This window comes from Phoenix dactylifera, chromosome 8 (genome assembly GCF_009389715.1).
Source record: "Phoenix dactylifera cultivar Barhee BC4 chromosome 8, palm_55x_up_171113_PBpolish2nd_filt_p, whole genome shotgun sequence".
NCBI lineage: Eukaryota > Viridiplantae > Streptophyta > Magnoliopsida > Arecales > Arecaceae > Phoenix > Phoenix dactylifera.
Window position 1 is genome coordinate 15403408 of NC_052399.1, and position 22291 is coordinate 15425698.

At 36.9% G+C, this 22291-nt stretch overlaps 3 protein-coding genes across 6 annotated transcripts; 1 reads left to right on the forward strand and 2 right to left on the reverse strand.

Moving 5' to 3' along the window:
* Positions 1-741: 741 nt before the first annotated feature.
* On the reverse strand, positions 742-9187 carry LOC103703377 (homogentisate 1,2-dioxygenase). Of its 2 annotated transcripts, none has more exons than XM_039129024.1 (9): positions 8662-9187; positions 7606-7836; positions 5689-5768; positions 3449-3616; positions 3161-3336; positions 1790-1874; positions 1532-1686; positions 1356-1439; positions 742-1269 (listed from the first exon to the last, which is right to left on the reverse strand). In XM_039129024.1, exons 1-9 carry the CDS (start codon positions 8856-8858, stop codon positions 1042-1044), a joined length of 1404 nt encoding a protein of 467 aa, XP_038984952.1. In that variant the 5' UTR covers positions 8859-9187; the 3' UTR covers positions 742-1041. The 2 variants fall into 2 exon arrangements, with proteins under 2 accessions (XP_038984952.1, XP_008784438.2); XM_008786216.4 differs by having other exon boundaries at positions 1805-1874; positions 8662-9176.
* A 1552-nt stretch (positions 9188-10739) lies between these two features.
* Positions 10740-15314, reverse strand: LOC103703378. The gene is made up of 4 exons (XM_008786217.4): positions 14862-15314; positions 13527-13606; positions 13390-13448; positions 10740-11171 (listed from the first exon to the last, which is right to left on the reverse strand). Exons 1-4 carry the CDS (start codon positions 15189-15191, stop codon positions 10867-10869), a joined length of 774 nt encoding a protein of 257 aa, XP_008784439.2. The 5' UTR covers positions 15192-15314; the 3' UTR covers positions 10740-10866.
* A 600-nt stretch (positions 15315-15914) lies between these two features.
* On the forward strand, positions 15915-21353 carry LOC103703379 (D-aminoacyl-tRNA deacylase). Of its 3 annotated transcripts, none has more exons than XR_603440.4 (9): positions 15915-16083; positions 16162-16253; positions 19236-19302; positions 19428-19458; positions 19574-19714; positions 20490-20539; positions 20602-20657; positions 20806-20857; positions 21023-21353. XR_603440.4 is itself a non-coding variant. In XM_008786218.4 (9 exons), exons 1-8 carry the CDS (start codon positions 16042-16044, stop codon positions 20843-20845), a joined length of 495 nt encoding a protein of 164 aa, XP_008784440.2. In that variant the 5' UTR covers positions 15915-16041; the 3' UTR covers positions 20846-20857; positions 21023-21353. The 3 variants fall into 3 exon arrangements, 1 of the variants encoding a protein (XP_008784440.2); XR_603438.4 differs by having other exon boundaries at positions 20490-20515; positions 20765-20857; XM_008786218.4 differs by having other exon boundaries at positions 20490-20515.
* The last annotated feature ends 938 nt before the right edge of the window (positions 21354-22291 follow it).

Here is a 22291-nt window from a genome sequence, read left to right on the forward strand (position 1 = left end):
CATATCTCAAATCTTATCCAGTTATAATATATTGAATAGATTAGATCAGATTAACTTTAAAAATTAATTTTTTATACAAATCGAATAAATAAAAAATTCTAATATTATATAAAATAAAAACTAAAAATATAAAGCATGACAAACCAAATTTATAACAATAAAAATATAACAAATAAAAATATTATTTTTTAAAAAATCATTTTTTTTAAACTAAAAAATAATTAATTAAATAATTAAGCATTAGGATAAAATTTGCCCCATTAAAATCTATTCAAGTCAAGTAAATTGCTACTCTTATATCGTAGTTTCTATGAAAAAAATAAATGAGATAGACAATTAAGATGAGTGAAAGATCTCAACTCTCCAAAAAGAAATTTTGGGCTACTCTCTATTGTTGATGTAGCAAGCAACAAATACTAAAATAGCATGCGAAGAATGGTCCAATCAAAGCAGTCACTCGCCGCTCCTCTGGTGCATCACACCAATCTTGACTGCTAGACATACTGAAATTTGCAAGAGGAATTGGACATATCATTGCATTATCAGTAATTTACTTTATAGGGCCATTGTTTAGATGTTAAAAGACTTGGGTTGACAAGTGCAATAGCAGGAATATGTATCTCTCCCTATTTTTTTCTTCCTAAAACCTAAATTGCTATAACCAAACACAAACTAAAAGAACTTAATATCAATAATAGCATATTCTGACCACGTCAGCAATAAAGACCTTGAAAGGTTGAGTAGACAAATTGGATTTATTGCATAAAAGTTGACCGGATAAGTTCATGGATGTTGAATCAAAACTAGTTTAGATATAAGTTCCTCGGTTGTCAGAATTATGTGGGGCTTCATTCAATATGCAATACTTCATACTTTCAGTGTGCATTATATCTTTTTATTTTACATCTTTATTTTCCATGGATATTATGTTGCTGTGACATGTACAGCATAGCTCCTTGAATAATTCAGTAACAGGAGCGCGTCAATCATAGCTTCCATGATCATGCACCACACCACATTTATCACCAAGCAGAACTTCCATTAGTCACAGCTTGCACTACTCGGAGTGAAACTTCCATTTACTTCTGGTCTCCCGTTGCATGAAAAGTGCGACTTCAGTCCAATCCAGCACTGGTAGTAGTCAGCATCGACATTTGGAGACTCAAGAGCCCACGGGCAGATGCGAGGGACAAGGGAAGACTCAAACATGAAGGCCATGGTACCACTTATTCTACATGGCTCGGCATCCTCAGCACGAGCAATGGTTGCCTGTCACGTAAATCAAGAAGACAGTGGAAAGCCAGAACAGGAAATGAAAAGCCTGGAAGTTATTTTTTTCCACAAGCAGACATCACCTCGTATGTTTTAGTATCAGGTCCATGTGGTGTCATGCAGCTATGTAGGCTAGCACCTCCGGGAAGAAATCCATCAGCTTTAGCCTATAATGAGGCCAAGCTTAGCAACTGTAACTTCTTTATAAAGAATAAAATTTCATTTCATCAATGGATATTACAGAGTTACAAAGCAATACCTCATATGTCCCGTAGATTAAACCCATGAATTCACTCATACAATTGCGATGGTAATAAGGAGGGCGAAAGGTATGCTCAGCAACCAACCATCGAGGTGGGAAAATCACAAAATCAAGCAATGCAACACCAAGCTTATCGGATGGGGCTGTCAGTACTGCAAAGCAGGATATCAATAAAGGTTATTGAGAAAACAGTATAAACCAAATATGATACTCTGTTAATATTCAGTCACGTAAAATGAGGCGTAAAAACATTGCCTGGAGTCAAGCTACCTGTGTTTATTGAAGGATCTCCATGATCGACTAAAACAGTATTATATGGGCAAAATTTAATCAGGTCATACTGAAAAAGCAGCAGCAGGTGTCACTAATGAGAGAACTGTGAGGGAAAAAAACTACAGACGAATGATCTAAGTTTGTTGTAATAAATGTAATATCAATGCAACAAACATCAAAGATTCAAAATAGATATTGAAGTACATGTCTTGGCAAGTTAATGTGTCCACAGGCATGAATGCATAAAAAGCAAGCCCATTTTATTTTGAGAACGTATCGTATTATTTTGACAGCAGCTTCCTTCGAAGCCATTCAATCCTATTGACACTACCTCCCCTGTCAAAAAATGCCTCTTCCAATGCTTTCTTGCAATATTCATCAAAGTTTTCTTGAGATTCCCCTTTATCTTATTTGACCCTATGCCAAACTAAATCAAACTACTCTAGTTGAGGCCACTTGCAGTTTCTGCTCACAGCAACCAGTCTAGCTGAATTTCTGCCACTCCGTACTCCAGGAGTGCAGTGCTAGACCTCCCTCTGCTGAGCCTATTTTTAAAATTGTACATGCAGTTTCACAACATGTTAACCTCCATCATCCTCATCTCTAAAAAATTCAAATACTTCACATTTGGACCTTACTTATCATGTATCATTCAAATTCATAAAGCCTTATTTCTGTCGAAAATAATTTAATAATATGATTCAGATTGTAGATTTATAATTTTTGTCATTTAAGATATATTGAGAACATCTTCAAACGTTCCCCAAGTTTTCAGATAACATTTCTAATATAACACAATAAAAAACATAATTCAATATGTCTTGGTCATCCATTCTAAATCAAAATTAGAACTTAAATCTCAGCTACATATTATGATATATCATCAAATACTTTTTCCCAGCATAGTTGTAATCATCTCTTGATCTTTTTGCTGCTCCTTTTATCTTTCATAAATCACACAGCATGTAAATAGCCCAAATGGTCAATAATTATAGGTAAAAGCTAGATTGGTTCTTGAAGAGTGTTTCCATAACCCCCTCCGAATCATAATGGCCTACATATGTTTAATTTATTGATGATGATATTTATTGCGTCCTATCCATTCCATTAGTTCGTGATACTTCTAGAATTCACCATTCTTCGAAGATATTGCCGAAGAAGAAACTGAACTGAATTGATTCACCACTTTTCGTCATCTTCTAAATTCACTTCAACATATATGAATTTGATGTAAAAATAACAGAAAGGGACCAACTCACCACCTAGAATGAAGAAATTACTCCTGATTTTGATCTTTTTGAGAGAAAATCATAAAATATATTATCAGTCAGCATGCTAAAAAGAAGAAGTTACCTTATATGGTACATAATTTCCATGCCAAGCAACCACATTAAATGGAGAAAAATTTTGTTTTGCAGCGAACAGTTGACCACCAAACTTCTGCACGATTGTGTACCCTGGATGGAAACTTTCTTCAAACCAAGCTGTGGGAGCAAGAAAATCCCTTGGAGAAGCCAGACCATTAGCACCTAAAGAACATTCAGGAATCAATCACAGGCTTGTTGGCATGTAAGATGCCACATGAGATGGATCAAAATGTCTCGAATATCACTTGCACTCTGATAGACATCAAAGCTTTACCTATTGGGCCAAGCTCAGGAAGTTGAAAATGGGTGCCAAAAACTTCAGCAACATAACCGCGTGAGGGGCCATCAGGCAAGTTAATGGCAAAACGAAATCCTTGCGGGAGAACAACCATTTCACCAGGAGATACTTGCAGTTTTCCACATTCAGTTGTGATCAATAATCCTGGGCTTGGTAAGAAGAAAACATGGTGTGAGAAACAAGAAAATGGTATAAAAACAAAGATATAAATTTGGGATCTAGTTAATCATTTGGATCAGTAAGAATAGTTGCACGATAATCTGGCAAGCTTTTCATCTTGAACAGACAAAACAGGTGTAGCTGCAATTTTTATGATTTTGCTATGCTGCAGCCAGTTTGATACACATCTGAAGTAAACTTTGAGTTGGAATGTGAAATAACAGTGCAAAAGTCGGCATTTTTCATATAGATAATAAACAAGCAATTCATGGTTTCAAGATGTCATTATGAATGATGGTAAGATATACTAGATTTTGAGCTTAGAAAACTATATAAGTTTTGGGAAGTCAATAACCCTTTACCATGACTTGGTCATTACTGGTAGCACAAGAAATGCAATCCACTAAAGAGAATAGAAATTGAATATTTTCATGAGTTTCTTGACTTGATCAACAAAGAAGACAGGCATGGCTTCTTACCCTACAGAAGATTTGAAATGTTAAAAGATTGAGGGAGGTCGCTATTGGGTTTCTTCGAAGTAGATTTCTGACTAATAAAATCCAGAAATCCTCCAGCACATTGCCAATCAGGAACATAACATAATAGCAAGTCATCTTGTCCAAGGAAGCATAAGGTGACTGCTTACATGGAAATATGTACATGCAGAAATTAGAATTCATCATGTTGTTAGATGCTTAAGGAAACTGGTGAGAGTCTCATTATCAGAGACCAAAAGGGAGTTAGTTCTGAAGACTTTCACAGAGCTATCGTGCGCACAAATATAGAAGCAAAGAAACTGGTGAGTCTTATTATCAGAAACCAAAAGGGAGTTAGTTCTGAAGACTTTCACAAAGCTATCGAGTGCACAAATATAGATGAAATATTAAGTACATTTGATTTCTAAGTTATATGTTTCAGTGTTTTGAATTCTTGGCCCTTGAAGAACACTAAAATTTGTCCAAGGATGTAACTGCAAAAGGCTAACACCATTGTTTATTATTTTACTTAAATTTGACGATCTGAATATTCTGGACTAAGGAACCGATTTACTAAAAAAGTTGTTTCCATTTTCCAAGGAACAGATAGAGAAAAGTTAATAGAGATTAAATGGAAGTGATCGGCATAACCAAATTAGATGAGATGATGCACTTGGGAAGATCAGACTCCAGGGTCAATCCCATTTGAGTTCCTAAATATGTGCTGATACGTGTAATAGTTACCAGGACTCTATAGATGAGATGATAATGGTTCCATATGCATAGAATCTACATAGATTTACTAAAAAAGGAAGTGGGGAAAAAAGGAAAACTGTCTCCAGAAAGATAGATGTCATCCCATAACTTGTGGTACTGGAGGAAATTAAAGAATGTTGATGTAATTGATATTTTACTGAAACATTACACAAATCCAAGTGTGGGAAACATAAACTGGTGATAAGAGTCAATTAATATCAAAACTAAAGGTAGGACACAACAAAGAGCAGCATTGAAGACTACGGCTGTAGTCTTTAGTTACAAAGATGATTTATTTCGTATCATAAACATGTTCATGTAGATGCACAGAAGGCAGCTTCCAACATCAATACATAGGTGCATTATATGCAGAAGATGTGAGATATTCTAGACAGGTGAAGTGTCTTAGCAGCAGTAGGCATACATGAACCTAGATGCAGGATCACTGTTAGCCAAATAATGCTTTTCATTTCTCACATTTGAGTTTCAATATGATCTGCTTGCAATGCCACTATGGATTCTGGATTAGTTTCATGTTTCAGTTAATAGGTATTTCTGTTTCTATGGTGTTCGAGAAATAAGAGCAGAAGTAGTTTGGTTATCATTTCCTGCTGGTGTTTACACACAGATTTTGTCTCCTGATAAATTCACTACTCATAAGTTCCGATTATAAGAACACAAACCAAAATATAAGAACAGACATTCTTACAATATCTGAGGCACCAGCAGCAATGCCTACTCATGAACATGAGATGATACAAAAGCAGAAGATCCAAGAAGTCATACAGGAACGACCAAAGATCACAGTGGTCAGAGAACACTTACTTCCTTTCTGGGGGACTATTAAAAAATCGCCATCAGCATTGCAAAAGGCGCAACCTTCCATAGATTTGTTAGCAGCATACCTACATGTACACAATGATCATCCGAATGTCTAAATCAAAGGCACTAAATATCATATATAGGATATTCTTGTGCTTCTCCAATAATCTTACAAGCAAAATACAAACTGAACTAGTAAATAATATCCAGTATCTAGACGCATAATGCATGCTGGTAATTCAATTGTTTAAGGTATGATTTTCCAAAGAATATCGAAGGTTATGAACAAGTGAAAAAAAAAGAACATAATTTAATGTACAATATCTAGCTCGATGACAAATATAAAATCCTATTTTTGCATATACATATCAGCAAGAGTTCTCCTTTCTAATTGCAGATATCCAGACCCCACTTTGACGGCACAAAGCCTTTTTCCTGAATATCAACATTTCAAAAAACTAAAATAGCAGGACACTTAAATAAGCAGAACCAATCCGATATTTTTGTTAATATGGAACACAATGTTAAACCATGAACATGTTGACTGATACCTGACAATGCATCTGTATCTTGTGGTTAAGCACTGAAGGTTTCTACAAACAAATAACATTACCAAATACAGTGATATAACTCCATCAATCAGGGTTTTAACTTTTTTTATCCATACAGGAGCTCAAGATCAAACAAATTATGGGTTCGCTGAGGTTGGACAGAGGTTCCCTGGCCCTTACACAAAATTAGATGGCTAAAATCCTAGGTTTTTGCTTCTGTTCTTTTCTTCCTCAGAAACTAGTTCAAGAGAACCACTCCATTGTAACTAGAAATCCCGGTATTATAAGCTCATGCTAAAGTTTGGAGTCAGATGATTTTCCTGCAGAGCATAGGGATCAGGCTCTTTTTGCGGGAGAGGAGGGCTCTCTAGGAATCAAGCCCAAGAACCTATTAGGCTTGGGATATTTTAGCTTTTTTGTAGTTCTTCGAATACCAACGCAAAGGATCTGAACTATAATGATTTTGCAAAGATCTTTACCTTCCAAGTGCAGTGCAAAATTGAGGCGCTTATAAAAGTTATTCTAGAAAGTAGAAACAGAATTCATTTGTAGCTCTCCAAGTTTGTCTGTGAAGGACAAGAAGAGTGCACCACCAGAAAAAAATTAATATCTGAGAACAATGCTAATTTATACACTATATCAGCAGCTTGTCAAATAGATCTCCCCACAACCCACGGTAACATTCAAACTACAAATCTGCATTGAGAGATTATGAATACTAAAGAGGAGTGAATAAATAGTGGACTATCCCAGAAAAACAATGTCACCTAGACAGGACACATGACATAGGGGTCAAGTGTCCAAATGCCCAAAGAGTTGGAGACAGGGACCTACATAAAACTGGACACTACGACTTGTCCATATTGTAAGATGTGTTTATAAACATATATATTTATGTATATGGTGTATAATTTTTTAGACTAATTGCTTGGTAATTCAATAGAATTGATTGACTTGTTGCTAGCTTTATTTTAGAGATGAAGCTTGCAAGCAGAACTGCTAAAAGTTGATATGTGACTATGATGATATCTTGATTTCTTAATATTAAGTGTCAATAAGTGTCCTGAAGAGTCCAGGCATCCAAGTGCCTAGACTGTCAATAAGTGTCCTGAAGAGTCTAGGCATCCAAGTGCGTAGACACGTCGAAAAATCAAAAATTTTAAAAGTTCAGGTAACACTACAAGAAGCATAAAAATGAATATCCCACAAACCCAAAGTGTTATTCTGCTCCATTATCTTCATTAACAGACATCTCAAGGAAATTATATGCTTGATGTAGCATATGCCAGTAAAGGTTGTTCTAGGATATTTAAATAGTAACCTAAAAAAATTTGCCACTTAAATCATAACTATTGAAAGACTCTGTTACATGTGAATGGCATATCCATGACGAAGGAAAGAGCTCCCTGCTCCACAGATGGTATACAAGCCATCAATGAAATCAGTTGGAGCATCAGGAACATCTGCAGGCTTCCAGCGCAATTGAGTAGGTGTAGCAGAGCTTGTTAACTGGTTGAACTCACTGACAAGGTGTTTATGGCCAGGAACGCGCGGGTGGAATGGTTCATGAGTAACAGATGGCTTTATACGATATAACCAGCTGTAAAAGGACAAGGAAATTAACACATCAGCATCCAGAAACACTTATCCAAAAGAACAATCTCACAAGATATATTATTGCAGAATAAATCCCTAAGATTTTGATAAACAGATTCATCTGTGCGCGTGTAAGCACTGTGTGCCTAAATAGGTGTGTGCATGTTTATATGTATATATTTTCCATTCAAACAGCGGACAGAACAATTTTAGAAACAGTTCTTCTATAAAAAAAAAAAACAAGTACTCATATCATTAAATAGGAAGAAAAGCCCTGTAAAAAGTTATCCAAAAGAGAAAAACACTATGGCAATAGAAATAGCATGTCTAAAAGATGTTGGAAGAAAAAACACCGATCCATAAAAATCTTCAAACAACTATATAAAACTCTTTTTCTTTCGTTAAAAAATCCATCGAACACTCAGTGTTCCTAAATTCAGTGGGATCAACCAGGAAATCTAAAGTGGAAACAAGAAATAGAATTCCAACCAAGCTGATATCTAGTTAATGAACCATTTAAACAGGGCATCTTAACACGAGAAAGCTTATCTATACCATTAAAAAATTTAAAATCATCAAGAACGCAAAGCACCCATTCTAACTTTGACTGTAGAAGAAGAAATAGAATTTTAGCAAAAAAAAAAAAAACAAGAAGAAGAAATAGAAAACAATTTTATTCTGACCAACTGAGACGGACTAATGGGTACTTTCACACCGATCATCGACCAAGAAAAAAAAAATTCTCCGATAAAGAAATCATAGGAATTAAAATTAGAAGGAATTCGAAGCAGTAGCTGATTCAGAGGTCGGGCGCGGGTTGCAAGGGTACCTCCTCTGGTTTTGCTTGCGAGGGGCGGTGAAGGCAGTGCCAGAGATCTGCTCCGCGTAGAGGCCATAGGGGCAGAGGAGGGGGTTGTTCTGCTCCGTTGGCAGCGCCCCCGGCAGCGCCTCCGACGAGAAGTGGTTGCCGAACCCGGACTGGTACTCCGCCCACAAGCCGGAGTCGTCGCCCGCCGGTTTCTCCATGGCCGGGATCAGTGAGAGGAAGGAGGGGCTTCAAGGTCCGGTGACCGAAGGACAAAGGAGGAGGTGGAGGAGGAAGAGGGAAGTGGTGGGTCGCTGTGGTGGAGACCACAACGTCTCCTTTCTAATTTTTTATGGCTTTGTACTCTCTTGGAGAGCCGTAGCTCGTAAGGTAGTCGCGACTCGTGAGCCCATTGGCGGTTGGAAAGAGTCTCTACGGATGGTGGGAGAATAAGCCGATAAGGATACGCAGTGATGAACTTCGTCAGGCAGGTGGTTTTAATAACGCCGTTGTCTCTCTGTTATCTTTCCCTTGGTATCATTTGTAATTTATTCCGGTTAAATAACAGAAATAAGGTCCCACGCCTCTTACTCCGTCTGGCCGGAGAATATGAAAAGTAATAGAAAATAAGTATAGTTATTGATACTGAATAAAAAAAATCTTACTAGCTTCTACAGATATTTAAATTAAATATTATTTTTAGATAAATAATAAAAATATTAAATAACAACTATTGTTTCTATTATATAATATTTGTCATAAAATAATAATATCACAGCAACCAATATTTCGTGTTCAGGCACACAAATTATGTGAACAAGTATATAGCCTATGCAACACGCAAGAATGATATCTGTTTTATTTTTGTGAAATGTAACATAATAATATAATAAATTATAATAAGTTAAAAGTTTTAATAGTCAAATTCATATTATATATTAAATAATAAATTTTAAAAATAACGGAGCTAAACTTTTTATTATTAATATTAATATTTATATTAATATTAATATTTATATAGCTTCGAGCGCACCCATGTGCAACGTCGAAAGCTGATACATTTTAAATATAAGTCGTGTAGGCTTGTGTCTTTCTTCGAAGAACTGGATTTGTCCTCACTGCACGTTTCTGAGAAAAGATTAGAAGTACAAAAACCAAAAGAAGTGGAAAAAAAAAAAGGAAGGGAAAGGACTATAAAAGAAAAGAGCCGAATACCGAAACGAAGCAGGAAATTTCAAATTGAAAAAATCAAACAGATGATCCATTCTTCTTTATTTCCTCCGTAGCCATACTCGACCAGTCTTTAATCACGAATAGTATACTAGTCCCGCAATTACTCATATTATTGACCTACTTCCCGCGCCTAGGATCTGGAAGTGTGCTGCTTTTGGAGAAATGGCACCTAGATTCTGGGAGTTTACCGCGACTCAGAGAATTCAGTCATCTATGGTTCAATATATCTGTCGTGTATACTGCACATATCAAAAACCTAGAAGAAACCTTCAAGAATCTATCACACAATACATCTGGACCCAGGTAAATTATAGTGTTGGTACTTGGTAGATCTCCCACCCTTCATCTGTCTTTAAGTAATAATAATAAAAAGAAAGGAACCGACCATACGAGTTGCTGGTCCAGCAATCCAATCCTCACCAACATTACTCAACCGAAGTTTTCACTGCACTTCAGCCAAAGAAAAATTATGCTAAAAAATGATGCCAAAGAAATTCAGGTTCAAAGCAAAACATGCTAGGAAACTGTCACTATACCTCAGCTCCAACGGTGTCCGGCATGGGAAAATATTCCTCTTAGCCGGACCAGTTCCTCCAGCAGAAGGATGAAAAAAATATTTCAGTTACTTTTAAAGTTCTTTGCATTTTTAATAAAGAAAAAATTCAATCCGCACAGACAACTATAAGACCAAATTTGAATGCTAATTGTGATCGCATAAAAACACAATAAAGAATAATTAACCTTAATCCCTTCTTATAATGATGCAAAATCTAAAACTAAAATAGGCAAAAATGAAGCTAATTACCTCTTTCAAACAACATAACAAACTTCAACACCACACTCCATTTTCAGCCACGGCACAGATGTCAAAGACAAAAATGGACGATTGCAAGAAAACGAAATTATCATTTCCTTAACGATTTGGTCTCCATTAATAACTTCTTTGCTATGAAGAAAAAGGAGAACTTTCAGGAAACAGAATGGGTCAAGTAGGAATCACAGTGTGGGCATTTCAAGTGTCTGAAGAACATCCTTGAACTCAAACTCGTGGGTCTCTTTGTTGAACCGCTCGACAAGCTTGTACCGCACATCATTTAGATAGAAAGATTGAGCAGTCTCCAAAAGCCATCTTGCCTCTGAGTCACTGAGCTTGCTGGTAAACACGACATCCCCACGAATTAGCACCACGTCTTTGCTTTCTGCAAACTCCGTGTAATGGGTGACAGTGAAATAAGGACTTGCTTGTGTTCCTCTTGCCTTATAATCCTCAAGGCTAGTGAAGAGGATGTGTGGCATCTGCACTGGAAAATCACAGTACAAGCACAAATGCACAATAAGTTAAACATTCTGGTAGATGTGTCCTGAAAAATAAAACTTTTTTCCCACTGAAGCTACACACTGAGCAAGTTTTTCTAGATAATCATTGTTTTATGTTATAGCCTCCACAAGATATGCATCAATGACTATGTCATAAGATGGTTCCTCTAACACTTTATCATAATTGTAACCTGAAAATGATTGGTTCTACTCTTATTTATTGAAACAATGTATTTGATATTTTGGGCAACAATAGAATGAAGCGGAGTAATAAAATACAATTGGAAGAAGCAGAAGAATATTTTGATAAAATTGGCAAGTTATAGACATCCATATCATTATTATGACATGAACAGGAAAGGCAGCTTTGTGGCCTTTGTAACTTAGCAGATAAGAAACAATTTTTGTATTTTTAAATTTCTATAACTTGGGAAGACTTTGTATGCCTGTCCCACATTCGATGCTTTAACCCATTCATGGAGACACAGGTTTTCAGGGCAATCAGGACTGTTAGTATTCTGAACATGAAGTTGTTAAAGAAGATTGAACAGCTTGATGGACCATTTCATTACGCAAACAAATGACTTTAAAGAAAAGAAAGTCACATCTTATCGAACATCAATTTAAAAACAGAAGAAAACATGAATATAAAGGGAAAAAAGCATAATGCTTTTCAGTATTGTCATCAGTCATTTCTTCAACAAAAAACACATTGTTTATTATTTCTTCAAAATTTATTTCTACTTCATCACACCTTGACCTATTCTCCAGGGGCTGACCGCTGAGCTCACTCTGGCACTTCCCACGTACTCAAGGGCGTCCCCAAACCCTTTCCTTCGGACCAAGTCGTAGAGTTCCCAAAGGAAACGAAAGACCTTGTTTGCTCCCCATTTCTTTTTTGCAGTCATGCTAATCAATGGTAAATTTCTTCACCTAGCAAGTTTCCATACTGAGATGCCCTGAAGATGGTTCATCTCTCATTAAAACGATTAGAATCAGGTGCTCTTCATTTAATGCATCTGGATCAAGTGTTTGGTCAACCATCCATTTTTAGAATGTAATCAACCAATCACAATTCACAAATATCAAAAGCTAGGCAACTTGCCATTTTTTCTTCTCATACTCTTCCAAGTGCTAGTTGTACTGCCTGAAGATAACATCAATCAAATTCTCTTGCTTGTATCTATTCTATTTCTTTAATGAACTTAGGAAGCAGAGGTATTGAAATCAATTACATAAATAGAAATAAAACCACTTTTCAATAAATTCATACAAATAATAAGTTTTAATGAAGAATAATCTTATCTAACAGGCTTAATAATGTTAAAAGCACATTTACAATCATATGTTAGAAGCATATTTACAATCGGATGTTTGACATTCAAGCTAAGAATATAAAGAACCATACACAATGATCAGGAGCATCACCAACCAATTATATGCATGTTGATAAGACAATCATAATGAAACAACCAAATGTAAATATACTTTACCATGATTCAAACATCAAGAAAAATATAATCTAAACCAATCTATATGACCATAATTCAGAAACACGAATCCCTCTTTTTGGTTCATGTACCCTTGCATTACACTTCCACTCCAAGTGGTAAACAGATTGTTCTTGTATGGCTTCAATTTTCCACTTGATATATTGCTCCTCTATACTGAAGTTCTCTTTCACTCTCACTAAATGGGTCCATGTGCATCGGATTGCTTTTCTTTGACTTACGGGTGCTTGGCTTCTGGCCATTTTTAGATTTTTCACACCTCCAAACCTTTTTACCCCCCGTTGCACAGCCTCACAATGTTAGATGACGCAATCAAGACATGATTCATGACTACTCCCAACTTCCGATGTGGACACTCAGCAAGTTATGCACTGGGATGTCCCCTTCTTTTTTACTACTTTATTTTTAAACCCACTGTCCTTTTTGAAATTTCCTACAAAATTAAATGCCCAAAGATTCTGTCAAAGGTTTTTCTTCTCCATTTAAATTCTATTACTCACCTCTCGTGCTAAGACATTATCTCATCAGAGCATGTATTTCAGTCATGACAAAAAAAAGTAGGCTACATGCAGAGATAAAAGAACAGAAGGCATAGGACAAGATGGTTTCTTTGAATGGTGAGTTGATAAAACTTACAATAGAACTTTTATACAGCATAACGAAAGGCATTAAAAAGGTTCAAAAATAAGACCTTGAACGAACATATTGGTATAGCCACTCCCCCTCCACAAAGGAATAACGAAATGCCGGCTGCGAAAAAGGAATGTGGAGGAATAAGTACAGCATATCTGTTTGCATACATTGTAGAAAACAAAATAAGACAATTACCAAGTAATTGATCTTTGCTCCATTAAATGGTACAACTTAGCTTTCATGGATGCACCTACATGACCTCTTCCCAAATGATACTGGAGTTTCAAAAAAAAAAAGGAAAAAATCAGTCCTTCCACAGCCTTAGTTATAAAAGTCTAACTAGAATTTGTTACAAGAATCCCTATGATGGAATTTCGCAACTCATTAGAATGTTGTATGAAATTTAAACAAGTAAAAGCTATGTGAACTCTATTAAAATGTATAGTTATAAACAAGAAAATATCCAAGATTATTAAGTTTTGCTTATTATATATATACACATGGGAGTATCCTGTCTGTAGTAATTTCCATCTAGAGAAAGAATATATGTGATGCTGTATCCCAAGACTACCTTAAACTAGACTCGACATGACATAACTTACATCACATGAAGGTTACATAGGCACAGTTAACAAGCTTCTATAGACCAAGAACTCAAAAGATTACTCAATTAATCACGAAATATTGATATGAACTGCATGGAATGGTATGCTTATTATCTCAAAAGGATATAATGCTGCTAGTTGGATGATCAATTTCACCCTAGGAGGATGCGAAATATTTTGGAAGCCTATATGGACTTCTTAATTCACAAGGGAAGCCAAGTCTTTAGCTTTAATTCTCCCTGTGACTAAGCTTGGATGGCTTAAATGATATTAACAGATTTAAGGTACCGACTCATTATAAAAATTTCACTGACATCACTAAGGTAAAGAGTTCAAAACATAATGACAAAGGGAAGCATATAATCTGTATAAATTCAGATGAGTTTTAGCAGAATATAAGCATGCGAGATGAAATAGAAATCTTGCAAATCCTTCAAATAAAGGTTTAACAAAGAAATTTGTAGTTGATTCAACGAAAGTGATGGAGCCAAAGCCCATAGAGAGACATCACTAACAGATCAGACCTTTCAATTGCAAAAAACCATCAAGGAAAATTCATGGGAAAAGTATAAGTGGATTGAAAAAAAAAAAGACATTGCTTTGAATTAGCTCAACACAAGATTTTTTCAGAGGCAAGGAGTCACCTATGTGCAGTGGCCTCCATGCCTGTGAGTATTAAAGTCGAACCGAATTGACTATAATTCCTTTTAGATGCAATCTAGCACACTTAGTAAACATGTTCGAGCATAAAGGGCACATCTACAAATTACCAAATAGATGGTACTCGAAATGCTGATCAATTTCAAGCCTTGATTTTAGATTTCCCAATAAAAAAAATCGTTAAATTTCCATAATCCTAACGGAAGGGACAACAACATCATCCATAGAATTAAAATAGAACGAAAGGGGGATTTATAGGAATTACATCATCCCAGATGGAAATGAGGTCCTCGGGCGAGCGAGTTTTGGCCCTTTCGATGTCGATGATGGAGTCCAAGGGCTTGGCCTGAAGAGGGGCGTAACCGGTGGCGAATCTCGACCCTCGATGGAAGCCCACCGTTGCCCATTTCAGGAAATCGCCTGGAATAGCCTCCTGGGTTAAGGTCTCGTGGGAGAAGAAGCCACCACCGCGGTAGTAGGGTTTGCGAGAAGAAGAAAAAGAAGAAGAAAACTGGGGAGGAGGAGGATGGCGGAGAGAAGATCGTGTGATCCAAGACTTGGAACGCCTTAGGACTCCCGTCAGAAGGCTCCGCATGGTGGCAAAACGTCGAACGGATGGAGGGTTCGATGCTTTAAGAAGAAAACGCAGCTCGGTGGCAGAACAGGGAGTTGTTTGTTCGGCCTGGGTTTGGGCTACCAGGCCCAACCGAACCCATCCATGAAATTTGACCCAATACGAGAATCTCCAGGCTGGGATTATAGTTTCTTATTTTGTCGGGGTTATATACGTAAAAATGCTCCAGTCTGAATACTTCAGTTTAGGACCGGCAAACGAGCTGATTATTGGCAAGTTGGGCTCGAGTTTTTCTTTTTCTTTCTTTCCCTTCTTTTTTTTAATTAATAATTTATATATATTGGTAAAATACATCCTATAAAATTAAAAAATAAAAAGTTCCAAACACTCAACACGGCTCTTCTCTCCCATCTACAGAGTATCTCTGGAGTGACTTGGCCATATAAAATATCACACAATCTATAGGCTATAGCCCTATTTGCCTCTAGTTCGGCCCGAGTTTGATTTCAAAATTTCCGCCGGATTTCAACAAAAAATCTAGACTTTACCTGCTCTGCTCCGATTAACCTATAATATAATATAAATTTATATATTATATATTATTTTTAATATTATTATTTATACATATAATTATTTTATTATAAATTAAGATAAATGCTTAGAATATAAATATATTTACATCAAAATCGACTATGATATTTTTGAAAAAAAATGTAAAATATAAAATATTCTAAAGATCACCCCACGTGATTGTTCAGCTGACGGACGGCCAGGAAAGGCTTTTAGCTCGGGGCGTCAGGGTGAATCTGCCGCCGGTATCTGCGACCATCGCTGGGGGTTGGAGGAGGAGGAGGAGGAGGCAGCGGCGGAGATGAGGGCTGTGGTGCAGCGAGTCCTCTCCGCCAGCGTCGAGGTAAGCACTTATTTGAACCTCTCTCGACTCTTGGATTGGAGGTCTTGACCAGAAATCTCGACGCAATGTAACGAGCAGGTGGAGGGGCGCGTCGTGTCGGAGATCGGGCCGGGCCTCCTCGTCCTCGTCGGCATCCACGAATCCGACACCGACTCCGATGCCGATTACATGTGCAAGCTCTCCGTCCCTTTTACTTTCCTTGCTCTAGTCTTTCTTCCCTTTTTAATTTCACTAGCAACCAATCTTTGCAGCCCAAATAGTTTGATTGAGTGAAGAGAGCTCGTGTTTAGTCCCGCATCGATGCTTCTGACGAGTGAATTAGTAAGTGCGGAAGAGGTTAATTATGCCCTAATGGAGGGCTTAGAGAGAAGCAATCTCTCTGCATGCACTTTCCATGGAAATTGGAAATGAATTGCAAAGTTCGAATTACATATTACATCATAAAAATGCATCAAGTAGATGGAAAGCATTTGGATGAAGTGTTGGTGTTTTGCATAAAATGAGAGTATTAAAGGTGAGGATGTTAGGTTGAATGTGTTTTAGAACCGGGTAGATTAGAGATAGAAATGTTTATGCAGAAAGAAGTTTAAGAACAATGCTTACAGAGGATATGGTGAAGGGGAACTTCTGATGGTGTGGTATGTTATGGTAGCTCTGTCTATGTGTAATGCAGGATAGAGGTGATGGCGATAGGATGACATCTGGAAGAAAAAAAAAGGAGATCAATAGCAAGAAAAGAGTAATAAAACCATACGGCTTTTATATATGTTTATGTTTATGTTGGCCTTTTGTCTTGAATCTCAAGATTTAGGTAACTTTTATATTTGAAGAATTTCAAAAATGTATTAGAGACTTAAAGTAAAGAATTTGTTCAGTGCACCATCTGAACTAGAATGTTAATTAGTTGATTTGATTAGAAGTCAGAGAAAGATGAACATGCATGTACGTTGCTTGAAATTTAATAAAGAACATTGGATTCATCTAGCTGCAGAAATTGCAATGGCTGCTGTACACCTACAACAACAGCCTTATGGTCCTTCTTTTCATGGAACTCCAATTCCAGCACCTCTAATAGATAAACTTTATTTTCGCTATGTAGAGCACTTCATTAACGATTCACCTCCATGTGAGCATTCACCTCATGCATGCAACTTCCAAAACTACCAACATCCTTCTGATTTCAACGTCGATCCTTCGCATCCCATCCCATGCCTAAAAGCCTGGTTTCTTCATGTTTCAGTAGAAAGCAAGAAATTTTGAATTCACAAAAGGACCTGTAAGGGATCCAAAATGAATCATCCCCACCATCATTCCAAGTCACAAATAGTTGGGAGGGGAGAACCCTCTCTTTTAAAAAAAAATAAAAAATAAAGAAGAAGAACAAAGGCCTTGTATTCTTGCTAGTAATTCTGCCAAAACCTCCATAATTTTCAGCTTATATTTTTCACTAGATCAAGCATTCCCTTCTATCCATTCCATGACCTTCACCAAGTTCCAATGATGTAATTTTTCTTACAAAGCAAATTAGTTTGTGCGAACCATAGAAGCTACTTACATGCTAAAGCTATTAAATAGGTGAAAGGCAGTTATTATTTGGGCATTTGCTGTTGACTAACACGTATCTGCTACCTATCAAATTGCAGACACCTTATAACTTAATAGCTAAAATTTGTTACTAAAGATGCCATGCTTGCTACCTTTATGGAAACTCAACCTGCCATTGCTTTCTGGCTGCTTCTTTACTTCAAATTCTGAAATCTATGCTTTCACGCTCCTGTACACACTTTCAGATAAGTTTGGTGTATGGGTCTAGTGAAATTTGGTTCTATCCTTTTAGAGACTCGTGGTGACTCATATCTCTCTCCGAAGTACAATCTCCAAACCTTCATCCATGTTTGTTTTCTTGTCCTGTACTCTTTCCAGGACTATTAAAGTCACCTCTTTTCATGATCCTAGCATTTGTTCATTTCTTTCCAGCAAAAGCAGTTACATGTGCCTAATCAGAACTCTTTACAAAGTTAGATAATCTTATCAATATCTTTTTCTTTTGAAATAGCTATATTCTTCATGTAGTTTCATAAACAATGCCCTCTCCCCTTGTTCTATATAAAAATAAAATAAAGCTGTTAAATTCTTCTTCCTTCTTCTTGTTCCTACATATAGAAGCACACACCAACCTTCTAGCATGGGATAAAGAATAAGGCATAGCTATGGGCTGTTGCATCTTTATTTGACTTTGGTTGTTCCTTTTTATGAGGTTGTTATAGGCTAAAATTCCATTTGAAAGGCATTTTCTTATTAGTTTCTTGTTCATCATTTGTGCTTTGAGAACTTTTGGAGATTGATTTCTTGCATTTTTTTAAGTTGCAAATTTAATATTGTGGAATTTCCGTTTTCATGCTTGTATATGTGTTGCGGGGTTTCACCCCGGCAGCAGCCCACACACCAGCCGAGCAGGGAAAGCATCTGCGTCCCTCCCGAGGTATTGTCCGCTCTGGGATTGCCGCTTCGGGTCTCCGGGAGGTCGCCCAGGGTCTTTGCCCAATGACGGTCCCGAGCCCTAACGGCGCGGGGGTCCGCGGAGGTACTACCCCTACCCTCACGGTTTTGTCTTACAAAAGGGCCCTCGCCTGAACGAGAGAGTGCTGGAGCAGCTCAGCTCGGCAGAGCGATATGGTATTGTCCGCTTTGGGCCCCGTGGGCGCGGAGCTCGCACGGGGTGCGCACCCACCTGCAGGCGCGGAGCTCGTACAGGGGGCTTAGGCGTCCCTCACGGTTTTGTCCCTCCGTAGAGGAGCCCTCGGTGGGGAGAGGTTATTGAGCCCCCCATTTAAGGCACAGACCTTTCCGCTGATTAGCCGATGTGGGACTAAACTGGGAACCCCATCCCACAACAATATGATTTTTTGTATTGACTCTTTAATGCATAATTAATTTTTTAATTTCTTCTTCGAAAGTCCTTAAATTTATAATTTTTAGTGGATATGGCCCTACTGTAATTTTACAGTGATGTTTATCTTTTGCCATAGCATTGGTATGCAGATTAATTTAATCATAATAATACATTTTTTTTCTGGTTAAACTTGTAATATTTTTTTAGATAGACAGTAACTATAGTTAACCTGTGAGTATCCTTTTATGTGCAACCACAGCTGTAGGAAGGTCTTGAATATGAGGCTATTCCCGAATGAGAGGAGTGGAAAAGCATGGGATCAAAGTGTAAGTAGATGAATCAAATACCTATCCTATATGTGTTGGAGACTGCACAGAACTTTTATCAAGCCAAGCTGAGCATGCAGGCTTTACACGTAATTGCCTTAAGGTTAATTTTATCATATTGGCAGGTTATGCAGCAGAGTTTTGGAGTTCTATTAGGTATACTCGCAGAGCATATTCCTAAGCTAATGAATGTCTTGTTGGATATATTCTTTCATGTATGTAATGGTAATTATTCAATGTGTTCCCTTCATCTCTTCTTCTTATCTTTCAGTGAGTCAGTTCACCTTATATGGCATCTTAAAGGGTAACAAGCCAGATTTTCATGTGGCTATGCCACCTCAGAAGGCAAAACTTTTTTATGCATCATTAGTTGAAAAGTTTCGCAAATCATACGCTGCAGATGCAGTCAAAGGTAAAGAATCTTATGTTTGCTTGCAATACATTAACAATTTTAACCTGTTTATCTGATCGTTTTAAAAAAAAAAAAAATAGTGCTGATTGTGCTTTATATTATTCATAAGTATGGCAATATTTTGCATGTGTTGACCATTATCTACTCATGTGGTTGAAATAACCTGAGCCTTGCAATGACCTCATATGATAATGATATACATTCTCCTTATGTGCATATTCATTGCATTAAAGTGGTTATTTAATTATTTGAAAAATCTTCATCATATCACAAGTTTTGAAGAAGCAACTCTAGTGTATTTTTACTAAAGGGTTACCTGACTTCAGTTGTTCATAAGCTCACACATATTCTTCTAATTTTCCCTGGATATGGATCAAACATTGTGTCACAAGTTTTGAAGAACCAACTCTAGTATATTTGTACTAAAGGCTGGCTTGACTTCAGTTGTTATCTGCTCACATATATTCTTCTACTTTCCCTTAAATATGGATGAAAAGTGAATATAATCAATGCTGTCACAACCAGATGATTTGCTGCTGTCATCAACATAAATATCTCTATTTCTTGGTCCAGTATTTCATGTAAACAGATCTTCCTTAATAGTTAAAATTGCCTGCTATAAATTTCTTGGCACCTTTTTGTTGAATCTCTTGAGACTGTTCTATTCTGTCTTTGTGATATCGGAAAAACAATTTATTTAGCACATCCATGTTTACCTTTAAATGATTTTCCTGCTACAGTTATATTTCTGATGATGAGTTATTAATCATGACAGATGGCATTTTCGGAGCAATGATGAAGGTGGTTTGAAGTACACTATTTTTGGTATGATGGATACTGTCACGTTCACTTGTTCTACAAGCTCTAAAATCTGCTCGAATATGCAGGTTAACTTGGTGAATGATGGCCCTGTCACAATGCAATTTGATTCATCACAATCAAGGTGAGTTTATTTTTGGTAAGTAGGAAATTAAACATGGAATTCACAGTTTACTGATTTAAGGGAGGCTTTCATTGATTTTTAACTTCAACTAATATTGCAACTTGAAGATATCTGAACCGCATCTGACTTAAGTTGATGGATCTGTTAGGAGTGGTACTTGCGAGGTGGCTGAAGATGGCAAGCCATAAAGGACTAAAAATGTAAGATCAGTCATTTTGTAAAATGACCTACTGGAATACTACCATATCCATATGCAGTTGCCCCATTGCTGCTTTTTGGGAAAAAAAAGAATATAAAAATAAGTCACAATCCGCTCACTTTGTCTGGGCTAATTAATTAATTTGTCTTTTGATTATTGTTTGTAGGTGCAAAGGATGTCTATTCAAAATTGGCGAGCTTGCAGTATATGAGCAGCAATCCCAATTTATGCAGATCATGAATTTAAAACATATTATGGATGAAAGATATCTATTTCCAATTTTCAAGGTAGAGGTGCTGGATAAAAGTGAATATTGGTCTTTATAAAGTCTGTGGCAATGATTCACCAACAGTGATAGTCTGATTGTATTTTAGTTAAACTCATGACTGAAAGCTTATAGCGGTTAAGGGGGAAACTTTTTATGTCATTGCTGTATTTGGAACCTGCACGCTGTCAAAGAAACAGTTCAGCTTTTTAAGACGACTCAGAAGTGCCTACTTTTCTTTGCTTCTCCTTTTTTTCATTAAAAAAAGACTAAATAGAAGGGCCTGGAGGAGCCACAGGGGGTAGCCCTACTCCAGGTAAACCCTTAACCCACCAAATTCTGGTAAAGATGGGATTCCATGCCGACTTTAGCAGATTGATAACTTGGCACGTATTACTTGCTTTGTTTTGCTCTCCTTTCCTTTCGTGCGTTTGCTAAGGCGAGAGATCAAGCCTCGAGCCTAAAAACATAAAAAGAGTAGAGCTGCAGCGGCAAAAATCCCGTAAAAACAAAAAAAATTACACGGCTGTCATTGGAACTTGCTTATTGAAGCTCTCGCTGGCAGCTCGTTCTTCTATGGGCTCTTTTGGTTCGCGGGAAGCATTTTTCCTTCTAGCAATATGATTTCTGCAAAGTAGATTTTTAGGAAGATGATACCTAGAAAAGTACTTTTGGCATGTTTGGTTGATAATGGAAAAGTAACAAATTTACAAAGTGCTTATGTTTGGTTGACCATCCACTTTTTTGAAAAAATTATGTATAATTCCTATTATACTTTTAATAAAAATTAGGTCTTTAATGCCTCTTTAATGCTTCTTTAATGCTGAAGGATCTTTTTGAAAAAAAAATAAAAATATAGTGATTCCCGCCACCTCATGGAAAGTAATTTTTCCATGTTTCTTATGGAAAAGACTTTCGCATGAAATGTGGTAATCATATTCTCATAGGAATATAACTTTTCCGCCTCTCTCCTTTGAAAACTTCAATCAAACAAGAGACATTCCATTACTTTCTTGTTGACCATACTTTTTTTTCTTTCTTTTTTCGCGAATCAAACGTGCCCTGAGAGATATTTATGTTTCGCATTTTTCACTTAAAAAGGTACAACTATAAGTCTTAAAGTGGAAATCTTCAAGTGCAATAAATGCTCGCCATCAGCATTCCACCTGA